The sequence below is a fragment of the Bombina bombina genome, chromosome 8 (genome assembly GCF_027579735.1).
Source record: "Bombina bombina isolate aBomBom1 chromosome 8, aBomBom1.pri, whole genome shotgun sequence".
NCBI lineage: Eukaryota > Metazoa > Chordata > Amphibia > Anura > Bombinatoridae > Bombina > Bombina bombina.
Genome location: NC_069506.1, coordinates 96674413 through 96689766, shown reverse-complemented (window position 1 = coordinate 96689766; position 15354 = coordinate 96674413). Strand labels below are relative to the sequence as shown.

General features: G+C 43.5%; 1 protein-coding gene across 3 annotated transcripts in view; it reads right to left on the bottom strand.

Annotated features, from left to right (window-relative positions):
- The window catches only part of AGRN (agrin), a 735367-nt gene that overhangs the window by 218395 nt on the left and 501618 nt on the right, over positions 1-15354 (bottom strand). For all 3 annotated transcript variants that reach the window (XM_053690462.1, XM_053690463.1, XM_053690464.1), the window contains one exon: positions 14403-14624. In XM_053690462.1, the coding sequence (XP_053546437.1) occupies positions 14403-14624 (222 nt within the window). The remainder of the gene's footprint in view (positions 1-14402; positions 14625-15354) is intronic.

The window sequence follows — 15354 nt, the reverse complement described above, 5'->3', positions numbered from 1 at the left end:
CCACAGCAGAGCTGTCTATATAGCTCCTCCCCAAACCCCCACCTCCAGTCATTCGACCAAAGACAAGTAAGAAAAAGGAGAAACTATAGGGTGCAGTGGGGACTGTAGTTTAAAAAATAAAAACACCTGCCTTAAAGTGACAGGGCGGGCCGTGGACTGGATACACCACAAGAGAAAGAAATTTATCAGGTAAGCATAAATTTTGTTTTCTCTTGTAAAGTGTATCCAGTCCACGGGTTCATCCATTACTTGTGGGATACCAATACCAAAGCTTTAGGACACGGATGAAGGGAGGGACAAGGCAGGCACTTAAACGGAAGGCACAACTGCCTGTAAGACCTTTCTCCCAAAAATAGCCTCTGAGGAAGCAAAAGTATCAAATTTGTAGAATTTAGAAAAAGTATGAAGCGAAGACCAAGTCGCCGCCTTACAAATCTGTTCAACAGAGGCCTCATGTTTAAAAGCCCATGTGGAAGCTACCACTCTAGTAGAATGAGCTGTAATTCGTTCAGGAGGCTGCTGGCCAGCAGTCTCATAAACTAAACGGATTATGCTTCTCAGCCAAAAAGAAAGAGAAGTTGCTGAAGCCTTTTGGCCTCTCCTCTTTCCAGAGTAGACAACAAACAATGCAGATGTTTGACGAAAATCCTTAGTAGCTTGCAAATAAAACTTTAAAGCACGAACCACGTCAAGATTGTGTAACAGACGTTCCTTCTTTGAAGAAGGATTAGGACACAGTGACGGAACAACAATTTCCTGATTGATATTCCTATTAGATACTACCTTAGGAAGAAACCCAGGTTTGGTACGCAAAACTACCTTATCTGCATGGAAGATCAGATAAGGGGAATCACACTGCAAGGCAGATAACTCTGAAACTCTTCGAGCCGAAGAGATAGCTACTAAAAACAGAACTTTCCAAGATAAAAGCTTGATATCTATGGAATGCAAAGGTTCAAATGGAACCCCTTGAAGAACTTTAAGAACTAAATTTAAACTCCATGGCGGAGCAACAGGTTTAAACACAGGCCTGATTCTAACCAAAGCCTCACAAAACGCCTGAACGTCTGGATCATCAGCCAGACGCTTGTGCAAAAGAATAGACAGAGCAGAAATCTGTCCCTTTAAGGAACTAGCCGTTAATCCCTTTTCCAATCCTTCTTGGAGAAAAGATAGTATCCTAGGAATCCTGACCTTACTCCACGAGTATCCATTCGATTCACACCAATGAAGATATTTACACCATATCTTATGATATTTTCCTGGTGACAGGCTTTCGAGCCTGAATCAAGGTATCAATGACCGACTCGGAGAAACCATGTTTTGATAAAATCAAGCGTTCAATCTCCAAGCAGTCAGACGCAGAGAAATTAGATTTGGATGTTTGAATGGACCTTGGAGTAGAAGGTCCTGCCTCAGTGGCAGAGTCCATGGTGGAAAGGATGACATGTCCACCAGATCTGCATACCAAGTCCTGCGTGGCCACGCAGGTGCTATCAAAATCACCGAAAGCTCTCTCCTGCTTGATCTTGGCAATCAGACGAGGGAGGAGAGGAAATGGTGGAAACACATAAGCCAGGCTGAAGGACCAGGGCACTGCTAGAGCATCTATCAGCGTTGCCTGGGGATCCCTTGACCTGGACCCATAACGAGGAAGCTTGGCGTTCTGACGAGACGCCATCAGATCCAGTTCTGGTTTGCCCCATAGTTGAATCAGCTGGGCAAATACCTCTGGATGGAGCTCCCACTCCCCCGGATGAAAAGTCTGCCGACTTAGAAAGTCCGCCTCCCAGTTCTCTACTCCTGGGATATGGATAGCAGAGAGAGATGGTAAGAGTGAACCTCTGCCCATAGAATTATCTTGGAAACCTCCATCATTCTGTAGAGTGAGGTGGCGCAAACAAGTTGCTATTCCCAATGTAATTTAAATGGCAAAAAAATAGGGCATTATTCACCCCTCTAATTGAATATTCCTTTGGAATAAGCACAAATAACTTGAGTATAAAATAATATAAAACAATTTTATTAGGTTCTATATGGAACAATACAATCTAAAAATGAACTATGCACCGGTGCTGACTTAATGGTCAAATTCTAAAAAACAGAATTTATGTTTACCTGATAAATTACTTTTTCCAACGGTGTGTCCGGTCCACGGCGTCATCCTTACTTGTGGGATATTCTCTTCCCCAACAGGAAATGGCAAAGAGCCCAGCAAAGCTGGTCACATGATCCCTCCTAGGCTCCGCCTTCCCCAGTCATTCGACCGACGTAAAGGAGGAATATTTGCATAGGAGAAATCATATGATACCGTGGTGACTGTAGTTAAAGAAAATAAATTATCAGACCTGATTAAAAAACCAGGGCGGGCCGTGGACCGGACACACCGTTGGAGAAAGTAATTTATCAGGTAAACATAAATTCTGTTTTCTCCAACATAGGTGTGTCCGGTCCACGGCGTCATCCTTACTTGTGGGAACCAATACCAAAGCTTTAGGACACGGATGAAGGGAGGGAGCAAATCAGGTCACCTAGATGGAAGGCACCACGGCTTGCAAAACCTTTCTCCCAAAAATAGCCTCAGAAGAAGCAAAAGTATCAAATTTGTAAAATTTAGTAAAAGTGTGCAGTGAAGACCAAGTCGCTGCCTTACATATCTGATCAACAGAAGCCTCGTTCTTGAAGGCCCATGTGGAAGCCACGGCCCTAGTGGAATGAGCTGTGATTCTTTCAGGAGGCTGCCGTCCGGCAGTCTCGTAAGTCAATCTGATGATGCTTTTAAGCCAAAAAGAGAGAGAGGTAGAAGTTGCTTTTTGACCTCTCCTTTTACCAGAATAAACAACAAACAAGGAAGATGTTTGTCTAAAATCCTTTGTAGCATCTAAATAGAATTTTAGAGCACGAACTACATCCAAATTGTGCAACAAACGTTCCTTCTTTGAAACTGGATTCGGACACAAAGAAGGCACGACTATCTCCTGGTTAATGTTTTTGTTAGAAACAACTTTCGGAAGAAAACCAGGTTTAGTACGCAAAACCACCTTATCTGCATGGAACACCAGATAAGGAGGAGAACACTGCAGAGCAGATAACTCTGAAACTCTTCTAGCAGAAGAAATTGCAACCAAAAACAAAACTTTCCAAGATAATAACTTAATATCAACGGAATGTAAGGGTTCAAACGGAACCCCCTGAAGAACTGAAAGAACTAAATTGAGACTCCAAGGAGGAGTCAAAGGTTTGTAAACAGGCTTGATTCTAACCAGAGCCTGAACAAAAGCTTGAACATCTGGCACAGCTGCCAGCTTTTTGTGAAGTAACACAGACAAAGCAGAAATCTGTCCCTTCAAAGAACTTGCAGATAATCCTTTCTCCAAACCTTCTTGAAGAAAGGATAGAATCTTAGGAATTTTTATCTTGTCCCAAGGGAATCCTTTAGATTCACACCAACAGATATATCTTTTCCATATTTTATGGTAGATTTTTCTAGTTACAGGCTTTCTGGCCTGAACAAGAGTATCAATGACAGAATCTGAGAACCCTCGCGTTGATAAAATCAAGCGTTCAATCTCCAAGCAGTCAGTTGGAGTGAGACCAGATTCGGATGTTCGAACGGACCTTGAACAAGAAGGTCCCGTCTCAAAGGTAGCTTCCATGGTGGAGCCGATGACATATTCACCAGGTCTGCATACCAAGTCCTGCGTGGCCACGCAGGAGCTATCAAGATCACCGATGCCCTCTCCTGATAGATCCTGGCTACCAGCCTGGGGATGAGAGGAAACGGTGGGAATACATACGCTAGTTTGAAGGTCCAAGGTGCTACTAGTGCATCTACTAGAGTCGCCTTGGGATCCCTGGATCTGGACCCGTAGCAAGGAACCTTGAAGTTCTGACGAGAGGCCATCAGATCCATGTCTGGAATGCCCCACAACTGAGTAATTTGGGCAAAGATTTCCGGATGGAGTTCCCACTCCCCCGGATGAAATGACTGACGACTCAGAAAATCCGCTTCCCAATTTTTCACTCCTGGAATGTGGATTGCAGACAAGTGGCAGGAGTGAGTCTCCGCCCATTGAATGATTTTGGTCACTTCTTCCATCGCCAGGGAACTCCTTGTTCCCCCCTGATGGTTGATGTACGCAACAGTCGTCATGTTGTCCGATTGAAACCGTATGAATTTGGCCTTTGCTAGCTGAGGCCAAGCCTTGAGAGCATTGAATATCGCTCTTAGTTCCAGAATATTTATCGGGAGAAGAGATTCTTCCCGAGACCAAAGACCCTGAGCTTTCAGGAGTCCCCAGACCGCGCCCCAGCCCACCAGACTGGCGTCGGTCGTGACAATGACCCACTCTGGTCTGCGGAAGCTCATCCCCTGTGACAGGTTGTCCAGGGACAGCCACCAACGGAGTGAATCTCTGGTCCTCTGATCTACTTGTATCGTCGGAGACAAGTCTGTATAATCCCCATTCCACTGACTGAGCATGCACAGTTGTAATGGTCTCAGATGAATTTGCGCAAAAGGAACTATGTCCATTGCCGCGACCATCAAACCTATTACTTCCATGCACTGCGCTATGGAAGGAAGAGGAACAGAATGAAGTACTTGACAAGAGTTTAGAAGTTTTGATTTTCTGGCCTCTGTCAGAAAAATCCTCATTTCTAAGGAGTCTATTATTGTTCCCAAGAAGGGAACTTTTGTTGACGGAGATAGAGAACTTTTTTCTACGTTCACTTTCCACCCGTGAGATCTGAGAAAGGCCAGGACGATGTCCGTGTGAGCCTTTGCTTGTGGAAGGGACGACGCTTGAATCAGAATGTCGTCCAAGTAAGGTACTACTGCAATGCCCCTTGGTCTTAGCACCGCTAGAAGGGACCCCAGTACCTTTGTGAAAATTCTTGGAGCAGTGGCTAATCCGAACGGAAGTGCCACAAACTGGTAATGCTTGTCCAGAAAGGCGAACCTTAGGAACCGATGATGTTCCTTGTGGATAGGAATATATAGATACGCATCCTTTAAATCCACCGTGGTCATGAATTGACCTTCCTGGATGGAAGGAAGAATTGTTCGAATGGTTTCCATTTTGAACGATGGAACCTTGAGAAACTTGTTTAGGATCTTGAGATCTAAGATTGGTCTGAATGTTCCCTCTTTTTTGGGAACTATGAACAGATTGGAGTAGAACCCCATCCCTTGTTCTCCTAATGGAACAGGATGAATCACTCCCATTTTTAACAGGTCTTCTACACAATGTAAGAATGCCTGTTTTTTTATGTGGTCTGAAGACAATTGAGACCTGTGGAACCTCCCCCTTGGGGGAAGCCCCTTGAATTCCAGAAGATAACCTTGGGAGACTATTTCCAGCGCCCAAGGATCCAGAACATCTCTTGCCCAAGCCTGAGCGAAGAGAGAGAGTCTGCCCCCCACCAGATCCGGTCCCGGATCGGGGGCCAACATCTCATGCTGTCTTGGTAGCAGTGGCAGGTTTCTTGGCCTGCTTACCTTTGTTCCAGCCTTGCATTGGCCTCCAGGCTGGCTTGGCTTGAGAAGTATTACCCTCTTGCTTAGAGGATGTAGCACTTGGGGCTGGTCCGTTTCTGCGAAAGGGACGAAAATTTGGTTTATTTTTAGCCTTGAAAGACCTATCCTGAGGAAGGGCGTGGCCCTTACCCCCAGTGATATCAGAAATAATCTCTTTCAAGTCAGGGCCAAACAGCGTTTTCCCCTTGAAAGGAATGTTAAGCAATTTATTCTTTTTAAGACGCATCCGCTGACCAAGATTTTAGCCAAAGCGCTCTGCGCGCCACAATAGCAAACCCAGAATTTTTCGCCGCTAATCTAGCCAATTGCAAAGTGGCGTCTAAGGTGAAAGAGTTAGCCAATTTGAGAGCATGAATTCTGTCCAAAATCTCCTCATAAGAAGAATCTTTATTGAGCGCCTTTTCTAGTTCATCGAACCAGAAACACGCTGCTGTAGTGACAGGAACAATGCATGAAATTGGTTGTAGAAGGTAACCTTGCTGAACAAACATCTTTTTAAGCAAACCCTCTAATTTTTTATCCATAGGATCTTTGAAAGCACAACTATCTTCTATGGGTATAGTGGTGCGTTTGTTTAGAGTAGAAACCGCCCCCTCGACCTTGGGGACTGTCTGCCATAAGTCCTTTCTGGGGTCGACCATAGGAAACAATTTCTTAAATATAGGGGGAGGGACGAAAGGTATGCCGGGCCTTTCCCATTCTTTGTTTACAATATCCGCCACCCGCTTGGGTATAGGAAAAGCTTCGGGGGGCCCCGGGACCTCTAGGAACTTGTCCATCTTACATAATTTCTCTGGAATGACCAAATTCTCACAATCATCCAGAGTAGATAACACCTCCTTAAGCAGAGCGCGGAGATGTTCCAATTTAAATTTGAATGTAATCACATCAGGTTCAGCTTGTTGAGAAATTTTCCCTGAATCTGAAATTTCTCCCTCAGACAAAACCTCCCTGGCCCCCTCAGACTGGTGTAGGGGCACTTCAGAACCAATATCATCAGCGTCCTCATGCTCTTCCGTATTTTCTAAAACAGAGCAGTCGCGCTTTCGCTGATAAGTGGGCATTTTGGCTAAAATGTTTTTGATAGAATTATCCATTACAGCCGTTAATTGTTGCATAGTAAGGAGTATTGGCGCACTAGATGTACTAGGGGCCTCCTGTGTGGGCAAGACTGGCGTAGACGAAGGAGGGGATGATGCAGTACCATGCTTACTCCCCTCACTTGAGGAATCATCTTGGGCATCATTTTCTCTAAATTTTGTGTCACATAAATCACATCTATTTAAATGAGAAGGAACCTTGGCTTCCCCACATACAGAACACAGTCTATCTGGTAGTTCAGACATGTTAAACAGGCATAAACTTGATAACAAAGTACAAAAAACGTTTTAAAATAAAACCGTTACTGTCACTTTAAATTTTAAACTGAACACACTTTATTACTGCAAATGTGAAAAAGTATGAAGGAATTGTTCAAAATTCACCAAAATTTCACCACAGTGTCTTAAAGCCTTAAAAGTATTGCACATCAAATTTGAAAGCTTTAACTCTTAAAATAACGGAACCGGAGCCGTTTTTATATTTAACCCCTATACAGTCCCTGGTATCTGCTTTGCTGAGACCCAACCAAGCCCAAAGGGGAATACGATACCAAATGACGCCTTCAGAAAGCCTTTTCTATGTATCTGAGCTCCTCACACATGCATCTGCATGTCATGCTTCCCAAAAACAACTGCGCAATAGAGGCGCGAAAATGAGGCTCTGCCTATGATTAGGGAAAGCCCCTAGAGAATAAGGTGTCCAATACAGTGCCTGCCGGTTATTTTACATAATTCCCAAGAATAAAATAATTCCTCAAAGCTATGAAGTATTAAAAATGCTTATATATCAATCGTTTTAGCCCAGAAAATGTCTACCAGTCTTAAAAGCCCTTGTGAAGCCCTTTATTCTTATGTAATAAAAATGGCTTACCGGATCCCATAGGGAAAATGACAGCTTCCAGCATTACATAGTCTTGTTAGAAATGTGTCATACCTCAAGCAGCAAAAGTCTGCTCACTGTTTCCCCCAACTGAAGTTAATTCCTCTCAACAGTCCTGTGTGGAAACAGCCATCGATTTTAGTAACGGTTGCTAAAATCATTTTCCTCTTACAAACAGAAATCTGTTTCAGAGTAAATAGTACATACCAGCACTATTTTAAAATAACAAACTCTTGATTGAAGAATAAAAACTACAGTTAAACACCAAAAAACTCTAAGCCATCTCCGTGGAGATGTTGCCTGTACAACGGCAAAGAGAATGACTGGGGAAGGCGGAGCCTAGGAGGGATCATGTGACCAGCTTTGCTGGGCTCTTTGCCATTTCCTGTTGGGGAAGAGAATATCCCACAAGTAAGGATGACGCCGTGGACCGGACACACCTATGTTGGAGAAAACATGCATATGTATCTTATTTATAAAACAATAATGTGGTCTTGTTGGTAAAATCGTTAAAAATGACACATGTGCTCTAAAATTGATTAAACAGTTCCTGAGGAAAAGGTATTTCTATATGCGCAGTGCACTCATAATCTAATAAATGAGTTTAGCGTTAGCTTTTTTGTCTCTTTAGTCTATTGTGGCGAATTACAGTGCAGCATATATTTGCAATGGTGATTAATGGATACAATGTATCCTGGGTTACCATACAGTGTATCAGGCAGATGACACTGTTTGTAGACCTGTGTTGGAGGAAGATAGGTCCAAAGGTTCAAACTGTAATCCTCCTAACGGTCAGTGACCGATTGTAGTTTGGTGATTAGCCGCCAAACTACAATCGGTCACTGACCGTTAGGAGGATTACAGTTTGAACCTTTGGACCTATCTTCCTCCAACAAAGGTCTACAAACAAAGTGTCATCTGCCTGATACACTGTAAGGTAACCCAGGATACATTGTATCCATTAATCCCCATTGCAAATATATGCTGCACTGTAATTCGCCACAATAGACTAAAGAGACAAAAAAGCTAACGCTAAACTCATTTATTGGATTATGAGTGCACTGCGCATATAGAAATACCTTTTCCTCAGGAACTGTTTAATCAATTTTAGAGCACATGTGTCATTTTTAACGATTTTACCAACAAGACCACATTATTGTTTTATAAATAAGATACATATGCATGTTTTTTAGAATTTGACCATTAAGTCAGCACCGGTGCATAGTTCATTTTTAGATTGTATTGTTCCATATAGAACCTAATAAAATTGTTTTATATTATTTTATACTCAAGTTATTTGTGCTTATTTCAAAGGAATATTCAATTAGAGGGGTGAATAATGCCCTATTTTTTTGCCATTTAAATTACATTGGGAATAGCGACTTGTTTGCGCCACCTCACTCTACAGATTACTTTAAACTTTTGGGATAACAGTTTTTAGGTGTGCAATATTCCCCACCAATCTCGCAGTCTATTCAACTTTTTGTACAAACCTCCATCTTTGCCAGGGGACTCCTTGTTCCCCCCTGATGGTTGATATAGGCTACAGTCGTGATATTGTCCGACTGAAATCTGATGAATCTGACCGCAGCTAATTGAGGCCAAGCCTGAAGAGCATTGAATATCGCTCTTAACTCCAGAATATTTATCGGAAGGAGGGCCTCCTCCTGAGTCCACGAACCCTGAGCCTTCAGGGAATTCCAGACTGCGCCCCAGCCCAGAAGGCTGGCATCTGTCGTCACTATAGTCCACTCTGGCCTGCGGAAACTCATTCCCCTGGACAGATGGACCCGAGATAACCACCAGAGAAGAGAATCCCTGGTCTCTTGATCCAGATTTAACAGAGGAGACAAATCTGTGTAGTCCCCATCCCACTGATTGAGCATGCAAAGTTGCAGTGGTCTGAGATGTAGGCAGGCAAACGGAACTATGTCCATTGCCGCTACCATTAGGCCGATCATTTCCATACACTGAGCTACTGACGGCCGAGAAGTGGAATGAAGAGCACGGCAAGAAGTTAGAAGCTTTGATATCAGAAAAATTTTCATTTCTACCGAATCTATCAGAGTTCCTAGGAAGGAAACCCTTGTGAGAGGAGAGAGTGAACTCTTTTCTCTGTTTACCTTCCACCCTTGAGACCTCAGAAAGGCCAGAACAATGTCCGTATGGGACTTGGCGATTTGAAAAGTCAACGCCTGGATCAGGATGTCGTCTAGGTAAGGAGCCACTGCTATGCCCCGCGGCCTTAGAACCGCCAGTAGAGACCCTAGAACCTTCGTAAAGATTCTTGGCACCGTGGCTAATCCGAAGGGAAGAGCCACAAACTGGTAATGCCTGTCTAGGAAGGCGAACCTGAGGAACTGATGATGATCTCTGTGAATCGGAATGTGCAGATAAGCATCCTTTAAGTCCACAGTAGTCATATATTGACCCTCCTGGATCATAGGGAGGATGGTTCGGATTGTCTCCATCTTGAAAGATGGGACCCTGAGAAATTTGTTTAGGATCTTGAGATCCAAGATTGGTCTGAACGTTCCCTCTTTTTTGGGAACTATAAACAGGTTTGAATAGAAACCCTGCCCCTGTTCCTCCCTTGGAACTGGGTGGATCACTCCCATAACCAGTAGGTCTTGAACGCAACGTAAGAATGCCTCTCTCTTTATCTGGTTTGCAGATAGTTGTGAGAGGTGAAATCTCCTCTTTGGAGATGAACCTTTGAATTCCAGAAGATATCCCTGGGAAACAATCTCTAGTGCCCAGGGATCCTGGACGTCTCTTGCCCAAGCCTGAGCGAAGAGAGAAAGTCTGCCCCCTACTAGATCCGGTCCTGGATCGGGGGCTACTCCTTCATGCTGTCTTAGAGACAGCAGCAGGTTTTTTGGCCTGCTTCCCCTTGTTCCAAGCCAGGTTAGGTCTCCAGACTGGTTTGGACTGGGCGAAATTTCCCTCTTGTTTTGTATTAGAGGAAGCTGAAGCTGCGCCACTCTTGAAGTTTCGAAAGGAACGAAAATTATTCTGTTTGGTCCTTAACTTATTGGACCTATCCTGAGGTAATATCAGAAATTATCTCCTTCAGACCAGGCCCGAATAGGGTCTGTCCCTTGAAGGGGATGTTAAGAAGCTTAGACTTTGAAGTAACGTCTGCTGACCAGGACTTAAGCCATAGCGCCCTACGCGCTAGAATAGCAAAACCTGAATTCTTAGCCGTTAGTTTGGTTAAATGAAAAACGGCGTCAGAAATAAAGGAATTAGCTAACTTAAGAGCTTTAATCCTGTCTAAAATATCATCTAACGGGGTCTCCACCTGTAGAGCCTCCTCAAGAGACTCGAACCAAAAAGCCGCTGCAGCAGTAACTGGGGCAATGCATGCAAGAGGCTGGAGAATAAAACCTTGATGTATAAAAATTTTCTTAAGGAGACCCTCCAATTTTTTATCCATAGGATCTAGGAAAGCACAACTGTCCTCGACGGGGAGAGTTGTACGCTTAGCTAAGGTAGAGACTGCTCCCTCCACCTTAGGGACCGCCTGCCACGAGTCCCGTATGGCGGCACAGGAGGGGGAGAGAACGGCACACCTGGTCTATCCCATTCCTTAGTAATAATTTCCGAAAACCTCTTAGGGACTGGAAAAACATCAGTGTAAACAGGCACTGCAAAATATTTGTCCATCTTACACAATTTCTCTGGAACTACAATGGGTTCACAGTCATCCAGAGTCGCTAAAATCTCCCTAAGCAATAAGCGGAGGTGTTCGAGCTTAAATTTAAACGCTGTCATTTCAGAATCAGACTGAAGCAACGCCTTCCCTGAATCTGAAATGTCACCCACAGATAGAAGCTCCCCTGCCTCAGCTTCTGAGTATTGTGAGGGTATATCGGACACAGGTATTAAAGCGTCAGAAAGCTCTGTATTAGTTCTAGCCCCAGAGCTGTCTCGCTTTCCTTGTAACCCTGGCAGTTTGGACAATACCTCTGAGAGGGTAGCATTCATAACTGCCGCCATGTCCTGTAAGGTAAAAGAATTAGACGCGCTAGATGTACTTGGCGTCACTTGAGCGGGAGTTATAGGTTCTGACACATGGGGAGAGCTAGATGGCATAATCTCCCTTTTTTCAGTCAGAGAATCCTCTGGAGATAAATCTTTAAGCGCCATAATATGGTCTTTATAGTTTATAGAAATTTCAGTACATTTGGTACACATTCTAAGAGGGGGTTCCACAATGGCTTCCAAACATATTGAACAAGGAGTTTCCTCTATGTCAGACATGTTTAACAGACTAGTAATGAGACAAGCAAGCTTGGAAAACACTTTAATAAAGGTGAAACAGCAATTAAACAAAAACGTTACTGTACCTTTAAGAGAAAAAAACTAGCACTTTAACTGCAAAACAGTGTAAAAATATAGTAAAGTCTTCGAAATTTTTAGTGTGTGTGTAAGGGACTAAAGCAACATTGCAACCACTTGCAAATGGATGATTAACCCCTTAGCCCCCAAACCGGATTTAAAAAACGTCAACCACCGGTAAAAGACAGTTGAGCACCTTGCCACAGCTCTGCTGAGGCTCCTACCTGCCCTCAAATACGATTTAGGGAAGAAATAAACCCTTTATAATGGTCCTCAGATGCCAGAGGACTCCTCTAGGGAAGCTCGATGTGTCAGTCTGAAGGAAACTGCGCATCTAGAGCGCGAAAATAGGCCCCTCCCACCATGTACTGGATGTCAGAGGGGCCTTAAGAAAATACTCCTAGGAGTATCTGACTAGCCATGTGGAAAACTAGGCCCCAAATAAAGACTTATCTCCCTCAGAGAAAAAACGTCCTATTTATCTCTTGATACTTCCTATCTTGTCGAGAGTTGCAAGAGAATGACTGGAGGTGGGGGTTAGGGGAGGAGCTATATAGACAGCTCTGCTGTGGGTGTCCTCTTGCAACTTCCTGTTGGGAAGGAGAATATACCACAAGTAATGGATGAACCCGTGGACTGGATACACCTTACAAGAGAAAAAAAAAAATCTGAGTGCCATTTTGGAAACTTAAATACATTTATTTCTTTATACCCCCAGGATGTATGCACACCCTGCAGCATGTGTAACTTATAAGTGTTCTGTATTTTGAGGGACGGGTGGCAACCCTAAAAGGGTCATACTGTAGAGCTCAGTGACTTTGAACTTGGCAGTCATAGGATGTCACCTTTGCCACAAGTCAGTTTGTGAAATTTCTGCCCTACTTGATCTGCCCTGTTATTATTGTGAAGTGGAAGTGTTTAAAAGCAACAAAATCAAAGCCATGAAGTTGTAGACCACACAAACTCGCAAAGTGGTACTGAAGCGAGAATTGCGTTAAAATTGCCTATCATCTCTTGAATCACTCACTACAGAGTTCCTAACTGGCTCTGGAGGCAACATTAGCAGAAAAACTGTGAGTCGGGAACTTCGGATATTTGTAGAGCGCCAACAGATTCTGCAGCACTATAAACATAGGTGGTATACAAGGTAACATTTATAGGGATCAAATGGGTAGAGGGCCCTGCCGAGAGTCGCACTGTGAAGGTGATCTGCAAACCGTTGGGCTCTTAGGCTTACATGCTAAGGGGGTTTATGGTGGATAGCAATGGAGGAGAGGAACTGGTATTAGGAAAGGTTAGTGTAGGTTGTATGTATCCGTGAACACTAGAGTCTTTAGGTAGCTCTTGAAGCTTTCAAAACTAGGGGAGAGTCTTGAGGAGCGAGGCACAATGCTAAGCTTCGGCTGGAGTGGTGTAAAACTGTTTTCTCGAGTGATGCATTGTGTTTCACTATCTGACAGTCTGATGGTAGAATCAGGGTGTGTTGGATGCCAGTATAACGCCACCTAACATAATCCATAGTGCCTACTGTAAAGTTTGATGGAGGAGGAATAATGGTCTGTTTTTCAGGGTTTGGGCTAGGTCCAGTGAAGGGTCCTCTTAATGCTACAAAATACAAACACATTTTAGACAATTGGATGCTACCAAATTTTTGGCCACAGTTTGGGGAAGGCTCTTTTCTGTTCCACGACTGTGCCCATGCGCACAAAGCAAGGTCCATGAAGACATGGTTTGATGAGTTTGGTGTGGAGGCACTCAAGTGACATGCTCAGAGCCCTGAGCCCTACCCTTTCAGATGCATTGGAATGCCAATTGCGAGCCTAACTTTCTCACCCAACATCAGTGCCTGACTTTACAAACGCTCTTTACGCTGAATGGGCACAACTTCCAACAGAGACACTCCAAAATGGGCACAACTTCCAACAGACACACTCCAAAATGGGCACAAATTCCCACAGACACATTTCAAAATCTTATGGAAAGCCTTCCCAGAAGAGTTGCACTGGGAAGGGGGATTCAACTCCATATTAGTGCCCATGGTGAGGGTTCAAAACAGAGGTGAGGATTCATAAACCCTTTCTGGTTCCCCCTTATATCATTTGTTTGTCTTTTGCTCCTCTTATATATTTGAGTCCCTCATGGATATTTCTGCACCCTTACCAGTGCTTCATCTTACCAGTGCTTCATATAAACTCTATTTGTCTTGCTCATTCTGCTCTTTCATGTTGTTGCCCCCCCCCCCCCCCCCCCCGGTTTCTGAACGATTCTCTTTTATACTATGTCCACTACTCAAGTAGCTCCTCCCACCCTTAGCACACCCAGGCTCCACCCCTATGTGAATAATTTCTTGTCCCCTTACTCCTGGTCACGTAAAAAAAATGAAATGTTGTAAGGTAAGATTTTTTGTTTTTAGAAAGGAAGGAAAAACTTTTGGGGCCCAAAATCTTTTTGGATATCACAGTGTTTTGAACTTCCTTCCTTTAAAAACCTCTACTAGGTGTGGTGGATATGTTGTATAAAACAAATAACTGCTACCTACCACAGGGTCCTTTGTGTTTCACTGTGATTTCCTTCTTTAGAGCACAGGAAGTGGCTTCAAGTTCACAGGGGTTTCCATAGGTGCGTTTGTCACTGCCACAAACAGGGTCATATATACTCTGGCACATCTGTTGACATTCACATATTGCTTTCTGATTCTTCACTACACATGCTGCTCCAAAACTGCACTCTACATCCAAGCACGGACTGGGGGCATGAAGATCTGTAAAAATAATACAGAGAGAAGCACTGGTTAAGAGAAACGCTAAGAATATTTTAACGCTGATTTTACCGTGAGCTTGGCTCACTGAGCAGCAAGCAGGGCAAGCGGGAAGAGTCTACGGCATGCCAGTAAAACGCTGCCCCCTGGTGGAGGAAAGGGAACAAGCAAGCATTTTGTGCAAGTGTATTTTCAGTGCTGCTTTTAGAAATAAATTACTTTGCATCATAGTTTAATCACTATGTTTAATAAATTTAAAAAAAATGCTTTTGATAGTGTATGTACATACAGTGTAACTTAACGTCATTTTTTTTATTTTTTAGGGAATCTAAAAGCAGCCCTGTTTCTCCAACACAGTAAGCAAGATAAAGAAAAAAAAAAAGAAAAAGATCTTCATAGCTCTGGAGTCTGCAATACTTTATTAAACCGAAAATGGCTAACAGCAAATGCTGTTATCATCCCAGCAGTATCAGAGCAGAACATACCTCGCTGTTCCAATATGGTGCAATACAAGTAAAAGATTTTAATATTTGATGAGATGTCACACAGTCACCCTGTACACTGCATAGGTCCCTGTTTTTTTGTGCCACAGACTCTGCCCTAACCAAAGTATTTGTTACCTTATGCCTCATGACTTGACCTATCTACAGTATATAACGCTTCCAGTGCCAGTTGGGTCTGCAATGCATTACAAAACAAAAACAAATGTAATATACAGTTGAAAAAAACCCAG